Genomic DNA, 16,398 nt, shown 5'->3' on the forward strand with positions numbered 1-16,398 from the left:
CTCCACCTCCCCCTCCCCCGAAGAATAATTTGAAAGGCCGGAAATAGGAAAAACTACAGCAGGATACAACCCAAACACACCCACAAACACACACAACAGCCACACCGCATGCATGCATACGAAAGCCGCTTATGTGTTACGTTATTTACTTTACGTGGTGCGTTGATGCCGTATGTAAATGGCGTTATTACGCCCCAAAATCGTCTTACGTAGCCGCCGGTTGCCGTTGCCGCCGCCACAGTTACGTGAATTGCATTGAAGTCCGTGTTGTTTGGTGTGTGCGTTTGTGTGTGTGTGTGTGTGTGCGTGTCCGGCACTTGGTAACCTTACTTTCAGTGTCATCAAAAATGGCTGAAGAAAGATATATTTGCATTTGAAGCGTATCACAGCCAGCTTTGATGGGCATTGCAATGAGCCATCGATTGCAGTTTCGCGTCAACCACAAAAAGAGTATCCAAATGCACCCTGCGCTGGCCTATGTGCGTATGCAGAACAGCCCGAGCCACAGCCCCAGCCCCAAGTGCCCAACAAGTGTTCGGTACATCCTTTTCGAGATGAAAACTTCGACCGTCACACCATACTTACGTAACCCATCAAACGGTTGTGAAATGTTGCACTAACAAAATCATATCACAGCCATTTTGATGAGTTTCGTGTGGATGGCAACAACGACGCGACTAGACTCGACTCGACGCAGCATCGATCTGGGCAGGGCAGAGAGCAGCAGGTCAACAGTGGAATGGAAAGCATCTTTCTTATACCATGTCGTTAAAATGTTTGTGACCTTATGTACACTTAATCATATCACAGCCATTTTGACGAGTTTGGGTACAGAAAACTCAACATAGAATGCTCCACCACCACCAGTCCAGCCCCTTGACAATTACTAAAATTATTTTGCAGATACACTCTGGAGGATGAGGAGGTTCCCCACAGCTGACTATAACCGGCAAAAAGGATACACACATCTTTTATATTTTTTGGTTTTTTTTTTGTTTTTTTCTCGTTTTTTTTTTTAGTTTTTGTTTTTATTTAAATTTATAATAATTGTTACTTTTTATAATCTTGTTTTTTTTTCATTTAAGGAAACTTGAAGGTTTACAAAACAAAACAGACCACAACAGATGCTTATTGATCATACGAATTATAATCGAACTGTTTGGATGACGGGGGGCAAAGTATTTTAATACGGTTTGTTCTTACTTCATTTTGGTTGTAAAAAGGACAACGGAGGCACTCAAAACCCAGAAAGATGCCAGAGAGACACAAGATCCTACAATATCCTGTGCCCCCACTCTACATACAAACACTGTAAAAGTGGCCAAGGAAATTTGTATCCAAAATTATAATTGAAACACACATTTTTCAAAACATGTCCAATAAATGCTGCTATAGAAATTAAGTGCAAAACAAAGGCCAAAAAAGAGATGTGAAAAACAAAATTCAATTTCTATCAAATTAATTAGTTTTACAGAAAGTGTTGGGGTGGAGAAAATAAAAATGTATTGCTCTTTTTTTTTAGAAAATCACATTCGTACTTTTTTTTGAATTTCCCGCAGTGCAGGCAAACAAGGATTTCCGGCTTCCATCCATTCATCTACGGGGGTCAGGGCAGTGCCCAACTGCCTGCACATTTGGAGATAATTTCAACGTGGAATGATGACTTTTGGGTTTTTGTGTGACAGCATGTCGCTTTTTTCTTCTTTCGTGGGGGATTTGTGTGTGCGGCTGGAAGGGGTTCGGTGTGTGCTGGGATTGGTTGTTGTGTTGTGAGGCTCGCCAAATCGGATAAAACTATTGAATAGCAAAAGGTGGAAATCTAAGGATAATGTTTAAAACAATGTTTACAAAATGTAGCTCCTCCTCCTCCGTTTTGTAGCTTCTAATTTTCACTTTGCACAACTTTTGATTTGACTTCTTTTTCGCTTTGCTAATCGAATTTCGATTTTCTTTATTAATTTTTGCTTGTTAGCCAATCATCAGATTTGGAAGTTGCCTAAGGGCGTGGCATGGGGGCGGTACGAGCTGGGGCTGGGAAACGATCCCTACAAAAGGCTCGCTCATTGCTTTCATTATACACTTTGTTGTTGTTTTGTTAACTAATAATTTTGAGGGGTTCTTCGATTGCTGCTTTTAGCTTTACTTTCTTTCCTTTTCTTCCTCTTGCTAACTTTTGTTTTTTTATGTTTTTGTTTTTTGTAGTTTCTATACGTTTGGTGTTTGTTTGTTGTTCAGTGATTGCTTTTGTTGTTGTTGTTATTTGTTCGCTTCCGTGCGCTGTAGAAGTCTTGCAATTTCAAAATTTACTAGTTTCCTTTTCTTTTTGTTTTTAATTGTATTTTATAATTTCCTAGTTGTTGTTGTTGTTGTCGGTCTGTGAGATGTGCCACAGAATGAACCGCTCCTGCACATGGCATTTATGTGATTGCGGTTTAATGGGCATGGGTATGGGAGGTGTGTTCTTTTTTGGGGATCGCTTGGAGCGACTACAAAAGCCGCAAGCGCGCGCCTACTCAAAAGTTGAATGCGGATATGAAGATGGTCGCAGCGATGCTGCTACTTTATGCTGTTGGCTATGTGGTGTTTAAATGTGGCTTGTTGATGACTGATGGCTGCCCGTACAGATTCCATTCCTTACAGCGACAATGCCTGCCGCCCCCAATTGCCACTACTGCTGCTGATGTTGCTGCTGTTGTTGTTGCTGGAGTGGCATCATCCTCATCACTGTGCATGATGCTGCTGCATCACGATCTGATACTGTGGATTTTGCTGCGCATGCTGTTGCGTTGGATGCGGTTGATAATATGGATTGGGTATGACATGTTGGGGATGCAAGCACATAAACTGGTATGTCTGCTGTGTGGGCGGCGTGTATGCCGGCTGCGGTCCCCCGCCGGCAGGGGAGGGCTGTGGTGGCGGATGGAACGGCTGATGCGTCTGTCCTGGCGATGGCGTGGTCGACTGTGGCGTCTGTGTCAGGAACTGCAGCTGCTGTTGCTCCGGATACAATCGCATCGGCATGTGCGTATATCCCTGTGATTGGAAATGTGTTTGAGGGGCATGGGAGTATGGTATGAACGGCATGGGAGCGGCGGCCATCAGTGGCTGTCCGGTGGCCGTAGTTGCCGAGACATGCATCTGCGGTGCTCCCATTGGGGCTGTGTGTGTAACAAGATTGTGGATTCCATTCGATTAATAAATACAGAAGAAAACTTTGTATCCCTGCCGTGGTGGCGGCTTTACTCACCATAATTATTGCGACGTAGTCGCTGTGGCTGTCCAGCCTGTGGGTGTGTGGGTTGCGGGAATGGATGCTGCTGCTGCACAACGTATATGGGCTGATTGGCCGCCGCCGCCGGTACATGTGCGCCCGTGGTCGTATAAATGCCCTGCATCGGCACCGGCGTCTGTGGCGTATGGGGGCGCGAGGGATTGGGTGTTCCGGCCCCAGCCCTGGGCGTGAACGGCTTGGCCGAAGGATTGAGCACATGTTTCTTCACCACAGGCGTACTTCCGCTGCCACCAGTAGCAGCAGCAGCAGCAGCAGCAGAAGCACCAGTTGCCCCAGCGGCTGCGGCGGCTGCGGTTCCACTGGTGGCTACACTCGTTGCAGCAGCAGGCGTGGACTTCTCGGACCCAGCACTGGAGGCAGACGCCGTCGTGGGCGTACTGGCTATGCCAGTGGGGGTTGTGGTATTACTGCCAGGTGCCGGCGAGGCCTCTGGCTTGGGCGTGGCCGTCAGCTGCTGCGGCGGCTGTTGGGCCGTCAGAATCTGTGGCGGCGGTGCCTCCAGCAGGACCGGCGAGGTGATCACCACCGGAGACGTCTGTGGCGGTGGCATTGGATGGTAGATAGGCTGCGGCTGGGATGGCTCTGGCGCCAGCTGTGGCTGCTGCTGTTGCTGTTGCGCTGGTGGCTGTTGATGCTGCTTAGGCACAAGTTGGTGCTGGGCCTCCACCAGCTGCTGCTGCTGTGGCGGCTGCTGAGCTTTCTGCTGCAAGTGCAGCGGTACATGCTGCTGCTGCTGCTGCTGTTGGGGAGGCGGCGGCTGTTGCTGCTGTTGAGGCACATAGTGTGGCTGTGATAGAGGCGCCTGATGCAGATGAGCCGGTGGCACTTGGTGCTGCATGGGCACATGTTGCTGTTGCTGCTGTGGCGGCGAGGTCGATTGCAGTAGAGCTCGCTGTTGCTGCTGCTGCTGCACTTGAGCCTGCACCTGCTGCTGTTGCTGTTGCTGCTGCGGCTGCTGCTGTGGCGGTGAATTATTTGTTGGAGCCAGCTGGAAGTCCTGACCAAACTGCCGCAGATCCTGCAGCTGATTATCGCGAGACCGCATCTGGCGTTGCGGCTGGGGCTGCGGCTGCCCCTGTTGCGCCATGTTCTGGTGCTGTTGCTGCTGCTGCTGTTGCGGCGGTGGCTGTTGCTGCTGCTGTTGCGGCTGCCCACCCGTCTGCAGCGGCGGCGAATTGCTATTTTGGCCAGGATGGCCGCCATGCGAGCTATGCATGGGCTTGCCCATCGGCTGCGGCTCTCCTCCGTAGTTGAGCGAATTACTCTGCGAGCCTTGGTACTGTCGTATCTGCCGCTGGGGCAGCGGCTTATTGGTATTGGCGTTCGAGTCACCGTTCAGCTTGGAGGGGCCGCCGCTCATGTGAGATGGATTGCGATATTGGGAGGACCTGCCACGAGAGCAAAAATAATAAATTAATGATATGATTTGGGCTGTGGTTGTGCCTTAGCTTACCCGTGTATTATTTGCGAGTTGCCCTGATACGCATACTGGTTCTGCATGACCATGGTGGGCTGATAGCCACCCTTGCTCTGGCCCACAGGATTTCCATTGCCGCCTTGGACAGCAGAGATGTTGCCGCCACTGCTGGGCGGCACATTGCCGCGCATTACCTTGCCCCCTTGGGGCACAGTCTTGCGCTTAACCATGGAATACTTGCCGGAGGCATCCATGCCGGCCGCATTGGCGGACGAGGCTGGCCCAGAGGTCTTCAGGCCGCCTGCGAGCAAAAGAACTGCAGCCGACTGCGTAGCGCCCTGGCCAGCCCCGCCAGTAATGACCCCGGGCATCATAAGACCATTATCACGATCGCGACCACCGCCGCCGCCGCCACCCTGCGACATGCCCACATGCGACATCTGCGGTCCGCGCGTCTGCTTGGTAATGTACCGGTCGCTGCTCATGGTCTCGCGCAGCTGGAAGTCAGCAGCGCCACGCGGCGGTTTGTTGCCACGATCGCGGTCACGATCTCTGTCGCGGTCCTCACGTTCCCTCTCGCGATCGTTGCGCTCGCGCTCCCTGTCGCCGTCGCGGCGATGGTCCTGCTCCGGACGCTCGACAGCAGCAAAGAGCGCCTCCTCATCACCATTCTCCAAGTCCAGACGGTCGCGGCACGTCGGATTGTTTTCAATTTCGGCTGCCAGCTTCTCAGCCTTTGCCTCGGCCTCCTTGAACTCCAGCGAGTCCCCCTTGTCCAATGGGATCGTGTACGTGGCCAGAGAGTCGTCGAAAGTGGAAGTTACCCCGAATGTATGCTCATTTTTGCGGAACATCTCATTGGCATCCCAGCCATTGGCAGCGCCATCCAGCTCAATGTCAATGTCCCCATTGGCGCCAGAGTCCCATGGCTCCAGCTCCTTCTCGTCCGGACGCGCACCTACAGCAAAGATTACATGATAAGTACTTCAGTTATGGAAAGATTATAAGAATTGGACATACCATTGCACTTGTCAGAGATGGCTCCATCGGTCTGAAAAGCGCCAGCGGTGGCGTACTGCGAATCAAAGTCCTTCGCCACGATTTTAACGACAGTGTCGGCCGGGAATATAATGTGTTTTGGCACCTTGCCCTCTTCCGGAAGATTCTTGGACTTAATGCACGCCGGTAGCTCCAGTGCGATGTCAAAATTGCCCGAGAATGTACGGAATACGCCTTCGTAGATATTGCCCGAACGCAGGACCACCTCCACAACGCTGCCAACCAGCGCCGTAGCCGAGTGCATGAAAAACGTGTTATTATAGACGCCCTGCGCCACCGGTCGAGTTGCTGCTGGTCCTCCTGCTCCTGCACCGTTTCCACCCGCACCTGACTTATTGTTCGCTGGTCTCAGACTGTTGTCGTTGGCGTTGTATCTGGGAATGGAATGGAATGGCATATGCCACAAATTATTCACACGCATCAACGTCTCCCGGTTGGCGCTTCCAATATGCGAGAGTGATAGCCAGGCCAAAGACAAAGCGAAAACCGTTTCAGGGACGTCAGCGATATCGATTCGTTCGTTCTGTTTCGTTGTTGGCAAACTCCAACGACCCTCGCCCCTTGCAAAGACCCACCCCCACAATGGTGCGGTAAGTGTGTGTGCGAGAGTGCATGTGTATGTGTGCATTTTAGCTCGCTTTTTTAGAACTTACCGATACGCGCTACGGGGACTAAATGAATTATGGAAATCTCTGACACGGGCTCTTCCAGCAAATTAAAAACGCTCGTAGTGCTTCTTAAATTGATTTTTATTACGAATTAAATGGATTTCTCACAAGAAATTTGCAACCAGCTGCTGCCGTACGAAACTGCAGTGTGGCCAAAGAAGCAAAATGGAATCACCTCTGGGACTGAGTCCGATTTTGGGGGTTCAGGGTATCTGGTTCCCCGCTCTTTGTTTACGTTTTGCTTGTGTTTTGAAAGAGTGAGTAATTACTGTAAAATTCTCCGAACAATTTATGATTTTTTTAAGCAAGGCGTTTTGCTGACTCGGCTCTGTCTCGGACCTATTTAATTACGGTTCAGCTCTGTTTTCAGTGGCGTTCGCTTGGATGTTTTTTGGGGGGATGGAATGGACTTGGGACTTGGTGTTGCGTGCAGGATCGACGACCGTGAAATGCGCAACGAAACGCACAATGAACCCGGCCACGCACACAGCCGCAACAACAACAGCAACGGGCGTGGGTGTGCAATCGCTGAGAATGGGATGGGGGTGGGGAGAAGGAGGGGAGGCTGATTCACAGAGCGTGCATTGTGCACATTTTCGTGAATGAAAACAAATAATTGATTGCGTTTAAAGAGTGAATCATGCGTGGCGATAAGGTGAGCGAGAGAACAGTTAAGAGCAAGAGCTGCTCTCAGAAATAGGCTGAAGCGAAACGAAGGCACCGTCAGCAAGCAAGCAGCAGGCCACACACTCGAAAGGCAAGTGTGCATGGCAGAATAGCGGATAAATATGCATAGAAGTAGAATGGAAAACAAGAGCGATGTATCGTTCGGTCAGCAAATTGTAAAGTGACCCAAATTTCGAGCGCCCAGCGGAACACCACCATCAGGGAGGGGCTGGGGCAGAGGCTGCCCAAAGAGGGGGAGAGGAGACGAAGTGTGCCAAAAGAAACTCTGAGCAGCGCAGCCGCTGCACGTCACAGCAATGGCAACGGGCAAAACTGCAAAATGCTGACTATGCAAGAAAATGCAGTCGAAAAAAAGAGGCAAACGATGAAAAAACAACAACAACAAAAACTAAAGTACAATATGTGAGCGCGTGTGCGTGCATCACTGGCCCTCGCCAGGCCGCACAGTGGGACGACTGGGGCCCAGGCCCCACAGTGCTCACAATTATACATGTGCATGTGTGTTGGTGTATAAATAAATAATGATCGTGTACCACAAACAGTTATGGCGATAAGTATTGGCACGACTGAGAATGTTTAACTCGGTGAATACCATAATTTATGCCTTTTATCTGCTATAAGCATTTAGTCATATTCTAGAGAAGAGCGAGAGAGGGCCACATATAGAGCCATGCCAATACTTATGCCCGGAACTGTGCACAAACGCGGATGTGTGTGGTTGTGTGCGCGCCGCGCTGCAGTCATATTTCAATTGAACAATTTTAAGGGCGCAGCAGCAGCGACACGAGGGGGAACTGGGTCCAACTGTTTGGGGGTGCGAGCAAGCGCGGCGAGGAGCAAAACGAGCCACTAATGCGACAACGGAAACCTTTAAACAAATTATGTCTTTGTACCCATTTTTTTCTGGCGAAAGGGAAATGTAAACAAAGCATAAAAATCTGATGCTGAAACCGTACACACACTCACACGGTCTGACCCGATAAGCGCACACCAATGAGCACACACACACACTCACACACTGATTGACACACACAAGCACACAGCTGGGCCTCTTATATAAGCGCCATTTGCATTTACGAATTGGTCTCCAAAAATTCAGAATGATTTCAGACAATACGAAACGGGAATGGAATTCCTCGATTTGAGTTGATTTGATTTAGCTGCAGCCACTAGAATAACAAAAACAAAAGCAGCCACCACGAAGAAACAGACACGAGACGCGCTTTCACCTTTCTCGACCGGACCGGGAGAGCGCTCTTTCTTTCAGTGGCGTTTTTAGTCGTCGCGGGTTTTCAATTTGTCAGGGCAACGGCAAGCAAGCAGCAGCAGCGAAAAGCAAACCAGCCCCACACAACCGACCGATTACACTTGTGTCTGTGTGCGTGTGTGTGTTTTTTTCTTTTTCTTTCGCTTCGTATCGTTTCTTTTTTTCCTTGTCTTGTGTCTGTCGCTTGGCTTTTGTCTTTTTTGCATTCGCTTTTCCACTGCAGCTGGTGCTTCTTCTTACCTTGAGATGCCGCCGCTGGCTCCGCCACCGCCACCTCCTCCACTAGGTCGAGTTTTCCGCTTACTATTGTTGTTCATAATAGATTGGGGAGCGCAAGCCAATTTCCAACACCAAGAGTCGACGAACGATGAAACGCACGAAACTTTGCCTTTTTCCTTTGCTTGGGCTACTTTATTGATATATTCGCGCACTTTTAACACGTTTTCAAGACAAAAAAAGCAATATTGTCGGCGTTCAGCACTGTTACTTGGCTGCTAAATTTGCTTTTGTTGCTAAATTTATTTTTTTCCTGCGTACGAGAGCGATAACTTGACAAGGTTGGATTTCGATGTCGATATCTTACCATCCCTAGTTACCATTGCTTATTTCAGCCACTTGCACCGAATACTGCGACGGGAACAATAAACGACGAATTTAGTTTTATTGAAAAAGTATTTAATTAATTTATTAACTTTTTATGCGAAGAGGGGGGTGTTTTGTACGACCGAAAGATGTATACTCGATTACTCGATAAACAGCTGTGCGATAGTGCATGGAAATGTACCGATAAAAAGAGTCAACTTAACCTACTTAGCCCCCCTACATTTAAATAGATAAGCCACTTGAGTTAAGTCACTGAAACAAATTCTGTTTGTAAATCATCATTGTAGCTTATATTTTCCTCTTTACTTAGCAATAAATTATGATTACAGTATCTTTCACACGAACTGATTTTAAATTTGAGTGTTTATTAACAAATACCCAACTGGTCGAAAATGGGTTAATCGTTCTGTGTCGATGATCCTGTGTGTTTTGGATTTTAATATTCTTTTAAATAATATTGCTAACTCAGACTATCGGGTTTGAAAAAATAATTGTGTTAAATTTATTCATCTATTATTCACAAAATTGGATAGTTTGTAAAACTTATTTCAAAACAAATGATCACTTGTTGCTCGTTAACAGATGGTGTGGCATTTGTATACCCTATTTCCTTTTGTGAGGGTATCAGAACATTGCTCCTTGTGTGCCCTTGTTGCGGAACAGTGCTGTTCATGTATAGAAAGCAGTTGCTGGCTCATTCAAAAGAATGTTTCGATGGCCCATCTATCGGCAGAAATAAAAACATCCACTTATGCGATACTGCGGCGCTGCTCAACACATGACTGTGCCACCGAACGTGCCAGTTGCCGCGCATTCTTATTTTTTCAAATGTCAGCGGGCTTAGTTGCTGCGCTGACATATTCTTGGAAAACGAAGTTGCGGTGTCAGACGACACACAAATATTTGTTTCAAATCTAGTTCACAAACATTCGACTAGCTATTAATAGCTCAGACTGCCCTGCCTGTGGTGGCCTGTCTAGATACAAAAAACGCCGCATATTTATCCTACACTCAGATAAGCGACGAGTGCCGCCCAATGACCTTGGGGCCGAGAAACTCCCTTTTACCGGCACTTTTGCACTTGCAAACATTTCAAAGTCAGCCATAAATTACGACTTATGAGATAGCTACGCGGATAGCTAATTACGCCGCCATCTCTCGCCGCCAGACAGCCTCCTCGTTGCGCGTTGCGGCTGCGGCTGCGGCTGTATATCTGCCCAGACAACAGACCCACGCGCCCCCGATGTAGTAGTGATGTGATGTAGTAGTAATATATATGCCCTCCAGACCCCTATTTAACACCTAGCTGGGGAGTCTTGAGGGCCAAAATCTAATCTAGTCACAGTCCATGAAGCTATTTTCTGACCCTCATGCAAAGAGCTTTACAAAAGACTGTCACCAGGCGTCACCGTTTGTTTAAGGGGGGAATCTATCTAAACTCAAAACCAAATATTGCCTGTCCAGCATTCCCATTGACCAGTAGACCAGCGAGGTGGAAAATAACTTGGAGTCCACAGAACAATCGCAGTGAGGCGGAAATTTTTATCAACCCAAGATCCAACGTGGAGTGCCAGTCGGCACCCCCCTGTACGTACTTGGGCCGCGATATCGTCGTAGTGTCGTAGTGCTGCCGTTGACATATCCAGTTATATATTAATTTGTGGGCCCAGCCTCCGCCGCAATGTTTGTGTGCCCATCTGCCTGCCGAATGGGGCGTTAAGTGTGCCATTGTTGCGCTGATCTCGAGCAGAAAGAAAGAGGATTGCTTGTCGCCGTTTTCTTGACTCTTTTCATTTTCTGTGTGTTATCAGAAAAATCTGCCTCGTCCCAGCACAGCCCAGACCAGCCCATCCCATCACAGCTTATTTATCATTCAGAAATTCGCCTATTTGGCAGTTTTCATTAGATTGCGGAACGGTGCACTTGGGTCCCACGGGTGTAACTTGTACTCGCATATCCTTCAGCTACAATTACTTGAATGAACTGTGCTCAAACGACCTTAGTGGATATACGGCTACGTGCAGCATGTCGATCGTAAAGAAGTTATCCTTTGATGGTATGTTTAACCACAATGCCAAGGCAGCTAAGGATATGTAGAAGCATTCTCTTGGATTAACAAAACTTTTGGAAGTGGTTCAGTTATTGTGTTGGGCAAGTGAAGTGTGGAGCAGACTTAAAGGTCGCTGCAGAGTCCAGCAACTGTCGGCTCTATCGATGGGCATAGCTTTCTTTAGATCCGTTTTAATATCACTTGTTGGTGTTCCTAAAGGTCTCTGTTCCGTTCTAAATCAATAACTTATATTCACACAATTATGTACCTCCGACTATGTAAATTGACCTGCACGTCTATCCCTCACATTTCGCTCTACTTCTAAACACTTTACAAGTGCAGATTCTATAGCTATGGCCCAGCTGGCCCGCATTAATTAGCATCCGTAGAACAGCTGCAAAATCTGGCCAACGAAAGCTGTTAAAAGCTGTTGGCCCGCTGTTGCAAATTAACATTAATTTTTGGTTTTTATTTTGGCTCCAACTTGACCGCTAATGTTGCTGTTGTGACAAACAAAAATTGCTTAAAAATTTACAAACCACACAAATGACAAGAGCAAAATCAAATATAATTGTTTGATTAAATGGGAGCTGGGCATCATTAAAGTAAATACAAAATTAATAATAATTTAATAGGCAGTTGGGCAGAGTCAATGGCAGAGGTTGTACATGCGCTGAGTGCGTGATAAATGAGTCTCCCAATGAAGCTTTGATTTGATTGATTGAATGAATGATTGAATGAACAACTGACTCCAACCTGATGTACAGACACACAGTGGTACGTGCGTAATGCCCCTCCGTGATGTACAACTATGGAAGAGTATTGGCATTAACTTTTAGCACAATTTGTGGCAAAGCTAACACCCACTTTGCATCAATTGTTCCTATGGTCAGACGGTGACTCACAGTCTCCCAGTCTCCCAGTCGGTCTTCTTTTTGATTTAAACCACGAAAATTGTGCTAATTTGCAGTGGTTGCAATTTTCACGTGAATTTTAATCACGTATCTGCTGGTTATGTTTGCTCTATTTGATTTGTGGACACAATCTAAACTGCGCTACAAAAATCAGGGTTACGATTCGAAATACATTTACATAACAACTTGGTGTACATTTGAGGAAGCGAAAACTGGTTTCCGAGTCCGGAACAAACACACAACCAGACTGATAGCTAGAGGCAGTAATTCCCCGCTCCCAATCGAAGTAAAGAATCTCGATTGTTGTTTATAACTATTACACGGGAACAACTACACAGCCCATCGGAGTCCGTGCATGCATATTCCACCTGTTTAGCGTTTTCACACAATTAAATTGTTTATTTTGTTATTTTTATTCACTGTGACTCGCAGCTCGGGCCGCTCTCGGGCTGTGCTCGGACAGCAGCTCGTTCCGTTCCGTGTTAAAATGCTAACAAAAATTCCCCCTTTGCCTTGAGCAAAAAAAAGCAAAAATCAAACAAAATTTCGGCTGGTACTTGGCCCATTGGCGAAACAGAAACTGAAACTGAAAACAGACAAATCAGTACAAAATGCGTTGGCCGCGAAAGCACACGTTCGGCTTGTGGCCCACGGTGGGCAAATGGAGTGGCCGTGGAGCATCCAAGGGCCAGCCGGGAGGTGGTGCCACAGTGGCCACCATATACGATCGTAGGAGACACAGAACCAACCAACTAAAACACGAAAACTTTCACTGAAGTGCACTCCCCCACTCGTCTCTCTCCATTTCAGCCAATTGCGAGGAGAAGGAGAAATATACGCTGCAGAATGGCGACGATTATTACGACCAGGCAAACGGACACACTGTCGACGTGGAGGGGAAGTACACGAAGGCCAAGCAGGCCCACTGGCTGCTGCGTCGCATCTACATTCTCAGCTGGATACGGAGCTACGATCGGGAGCGTGCCTTTGCCGATCTGATTGCGGGCATCACCCTGGGACTGACGATCATTCCGCAGAGCATTGCCTACGCCGCGCTGGCTGGCCTCTCCTCGGAGTACGGCCTGTACTCGGCATTTATTGGATCCATCATCTATGTGTTCTTTGGCACGATACCGCAGGTCTCCATTGGACCCACCAGCCTGATGGCCATTCTCACGCTTCAGTTCTGTGCGGATAAACCCGTGCAGGTGGTCATCGTGCTGGCATTTCTCGCGGGATTAGTGGAGCTGGCGATGGGTGTGTTCCAGCTGGGATTTATAGTGAGCTTTATACCGGGTCCGGTGACCAAGGCATTCACCTCCGGCACAGCTGTGATTGTGGTGTTTGCTCAGATCAAGAATCTGTTGGGTGTTCGCGTGAAAGGATTCCCCTCGATTGGGGAGTTCTTTGGCAGCATTCGACCCTCGGATGCGGCCATGGGCATTTTCTGTCTGGTTGTGCTGCTGTCGTTGCGTGTAAGTTTTGGATAAATTATAAATCCATGGGAGATTGTAATCCCTCTCTCTTAATTCTTCCTCCCTTTGCAGCTCCTGTCCCAAGTGAAATTCAAGCAGGACTCACCGATGACGCGTCGCCTGAAGAAGGTTCTGTGGTACATTAGCATCTCGCGCAATGCTTTGGTTGTCTTCTTCACCGGCCTGCTAGTGTTCATCTGGGTGAAGAAGAGCTCCCTGGAAGCGGTGCCCTTTGCACTCTCCTCCAAGGTATCCTCGGCCATGCCCTCGATCAAGCTGCCGCCCTTCGCCTTTGAGTACCAGAATCGTACCTACGTCTTCACGGACATCCTGCACGAGCTGGGCAGCGGCATAGTTGTGGTGCCCATTGTGGCCGTGCTGGCCAATGTGGCAATTGCCAAGGCTTTCGGTACGTATACTTAATGTACTCACCAACGAGCTTTTGTCTCACTCGATTGTCTTTTTGAGCAGTGAAGGATGGCAATCTGGATGCCTCACAGGAGATGCTCACCCTGGGCTTGTGCAACATTGCTGGCTCCTTTTTCAGCGCAATGCCCACGTGTGGAGCGTTCACCCGCTCGGCGGTGAGTCAGGCCTCAGGCGTACGCACACCCATGGCTGGCATCTACACGGGCCTGATTGTTCTTTCCGCTCTGAGCATTCTGACGCCGTACTTCCAGTACATACCCAAGGCATCGCTGTCAGCTGTGCTCATTGCAGCAGTGATCTTTATGGTGGGTTATTATCATTTGCTCAACTTTCCCCTCATTTATCAGTGATAAATATTTCCCCTCAGATCGATCTGGCGCCCGTGAAGGAGCTGTGGCAGACCAACAAAAAGGATTTCTTCAGCTGGGTGGGCAGCTTCATCATCTGCCTGGTGGCCGGCGTGGAGTTGGGCCTGCTCTTTGGCATTGTTCTGAGCATGGTGTTCATTCTGCTGCGTTTGGGTAATCCCAAAATTGAAGTGTCCCTGAAAAAGGTTAGCTAGAGCAGCCGAGAAAATGGTTTTCCCTTTAGCTAAAGTTACTTTCTCTCTTTTGCAGGAGGAGTCCCTAACTTATGTGCATGTTGTGCCCCAGTCGGACATTTATTACACAGGCGTGGACACGCTGCGCGGCGAGTTGCGTGGCGCCTGTTCGCTCTACCGCAACGACTTTCCCGTGGTGCTGGACTGCAGCCGCTTCATGCAGTTCGATGCCACCTTCACAGAGATGCTGACAGCTGTCAGCAAGGAGATGGCTGAGAATGATGTGCTGCTGATACTGCAGAACATGAGCCTGAAGGTGCAGCAAATGCTGCCCGTGATTGGCAATGTGCGCTTCTGCCAGGAGGACAGTCAGTTGATTAGTCATCTGCAGCAGAAGAAAGAGTCTGGGCAGCAGCTCGATGCGAAGCTCTGAGTGTTGGTTCCTATTATCTCAGTCAGTCCGTCAGTCAGCTAGCCTGTCAGTCTGTTTGTTTTGCTGTTTTGTTTGCCTAGATGAATGTTCTGTGGAACTGCCTCCGTTTGGGCGTTTGCATGTGACGGGCTGGCATTGCGCAATTGCTTCGCTGGTTAGCTCTTTAGATTAAGTTATTTAGTAAGCGGCTCTGTAAATACTTAATTGCATTATTAAATCAAATATATTGTATGCTGCTTTGTTGGGCTGTAAAGATAATGAAGCCCACAACTGGGAGAGGGCTCACGTGTCGCTGGCTGCCACATGGCGTATGAGTAATTATTCTTTGTGGTTGTAGCCGCCGAAAAAAATATGAATGAAATTCAGCGATAATTACGAGTCATTAAGAGTCATTTCATGGTTTTTTTTTCTTTGAAATTGTTGTTTAATTATTATGTTTGTCTTTGTTTTTTTTTCGCTTTTTTGTTTGTTCAATAAGGAAATTATAATTTATAGAAAAAGTATAATAATACAGTATAACAATTTAGTTGGTTGTTTTTTCACGTTTTGTTTTGGTTTTTGGTTTTTGCTTGTTTCATAGTATTTATCCGCTTTTATCCTCCGCTTTGTCTGTGTTGGGGTTGGGGATTTTTATTTATCTCTGGTATTCCAGTGAAATCAAATAAATTGTTGTATATACTCGTGTGTCTGTGTGTGTGTGTGGCAGGGTGATTATATAGTGTATCTGTGTATTTGTGTATAACTGGGCAGCGGTTGGATATCCCTGCAGGACATAGCCACTCCGGTGGTGCTGGTTGGGCTTGCTTCTGTTTGGATTGTAATTTGTTGTCGCTTATCCCCTCTTCCGAAGTGTCTAAATAATACAATGGTATTTCTCTCTTTGATTGTTAAGTTATAAATCATTTACGTGGGGTAAAGTTAACACTCCTCTTTGTTGCTCACATTTTTCAACATTTTCTTAGCTAACATTTGCGACTAGTTCTGATTGTGGTACTCTGTCTGATTCTACAAACAATTTTAGCCAGTGTTTATCGTACAATGTACAGTGTCAACCTGCAGTTGAGTTTTGCATTTCTCTGAGTGTGTGTGTGTGTGTCTGGGTCTGGGTGTGTATCTATGTGTGTGTCTGTGTCTATGTAAAGTAATCCTTTGCTCACAAATTCATTGCCATTCCCAAGCACATACATACAATGTCGTATGTACATAGGCAACACTGTATGCGCTTTCGCTCTCTTTAAATATTTTTTATATAATTTGTTTTTTTTTTGGTAACTTTTTGTTTGTTTAATATATGTCTTTTATTTTTTGTAATATTTGTTTGTTGTAAAGCAAGAGGTACGCATGTATGTGTGTGTGTATGTCTGTGTATATGTCTGTGAGAGTTGAAGCAATTTTTTGGAACATTAGGAAACAGTTTTACACTCTCTTTGAACAGGATAAAGCAAAGCCCTCGGAGAGACAAAAAGGAAAATAGGCAAAAAACTACTGGGAGTATCTGGAGTAGATGGTAGCTAAAGTTGGCTTGGAAACACTGTCCGCGTATGCATAATAGATAGGCAATAG

The 16,398-nt window shown here is 47.3% G+C and overlaps 2 protein-coding genes across 5 annotated transcripts; one reads left to right on the forward strand and one right to left on the reverse strand.

Annotated features, from left to right (window-relative positions):
• Positions 1-1,511: 1,511 nt before the first annotated feature.
• On the reverse strand, positions 1,512-9,113 carry LOC117898038 (ataxin-2 homolog). 3 transcript variants are annotated; one of them, XM_034807194.1, is made up of 6 exons: positions 8,631-9,113; positions 5,730-6,142; positions 4,746-5,667; positions 4,218-4,680; positions 3,248-4,151; positions 1,512-3,158 (listed from the first exon to the last, which is right to left on the reverse strand). In XM_034807194.1, exons 1-6 carry the CDS (start codon positions 8,705-8,707, stop codon positions 2,722-2,724), a joined length of 3,216 nt encoding a protein of 1,071 aa, XP_034663085.1. In that variant the 5' UTR covers positions 8,708-9,113; the 3' UTR covers positions 1,512-2,721. The 3 variants fall into 3 exon arrangements, with proteins under 3 accessions (XP_034663085.1, XP_034663084.1, XP_034663086.1); XM_034807193.1 differs by having other exon boundaries at positions 3,248-4,680; XM_034807195.1 differs by lacking the exon at positions 8,631-9,113 and adding an exon at positions 8,353-8,497 and having other exon boundaries at positions 3,248-4,680.
• A 1,778-nt stretch (positions 9,114-10,891) lies between these two features.
• On the forward strand, positions 10,892-15,097 carry LOC117898040 (sodium-independent sulfate anion transporter). 2 transcript variants are annotated; one of them, XM_034807197.1, is made up of 6 exons: positions 10,892-11,049; positions 12,768-13,432; positions 13,505-13,841; positions 13,904-14,166; positions 14,229-14,414; positions 14,479-15,097. In XM_034807197.1, the coding sequence occupies exons 1-6, from the start codon at positions 11,019-11,021 to the stop codon at positions 14,833-14,835; spliced, it is 1,839 nt and encodes a 612-aa protein (XP_034663088.1). In that variant the 5' UTR covers positions 10,892-11,018; the 3' UTR covers positions 14,836-15,097. The 2 variants fall into 2 exon arrangements, with proteins under 2 accessions (XP_034663088.1, XP_034663087.1); XM_034807196.1 differs by lacking the exon at positions 10,892-11,049 and adding an exon at positions 12,554-12,686.
• Positions 15,098-16,398: the final 1,301 nt, after the last annotated feature.

Source organism: Drosophila subobscura, chromosome O (assembly GCF_008121235.1).
Source record: "Drosophila subobscura isolate 14011-0131.10 chromosome O, UCBerk_Dsub_1.0, whole genome shotgun sequence".
NCBI lineage: Eukaryota > Metazoa > Arthropoda > Insecta > Diptera > Drosophilidae > Drosophila > Drosophila subobscura.

Coding starts and splice junctions, on each gene's coding strand:
- LOC117898038 (XM_034807193.1), bottom strand. CDS start 8,707: ATGAACAACAATAGTAAGCGGAAAACTCGACCTAGTGGAGGAGGTGGC. Junction 6,143..8,630: donor GCCAGCGGCGGCATCTCAAG/GTAAGAAGAAGC, acceptor TTCCATTCCCAG/ATACAACGCCAACGACAACA. Junction 5,668..5,729: donor CATCTCTGACAAGTGCAATG/GTATGTCCAATT, acceptor TCTTTGCTGTAG/GTGCGCGTCCGGACGAGAAG.
- LOC117898040 (XM_034807196.1), top strand. CDS start 12,569: ATGCGTTGGCCGCGAAAGCACACGTTCGGCTTGTGGCCCACGGTGGGC. Junction 14,167..14,228: donor TTGCAGCAGTGATCTTTATG/GTGGGTTATTAT, acceptor ATTTCCCCTCAG/ATCGATCTGGCGCCCGTGAA. Junction 14,415..14,478: donor TTGAAGTGTCCCTGAAAAAG/GTTAGCTAGAGC, acceptor TCTCTTTTGCAG/GAGGAGTCCCTAACTTATGT.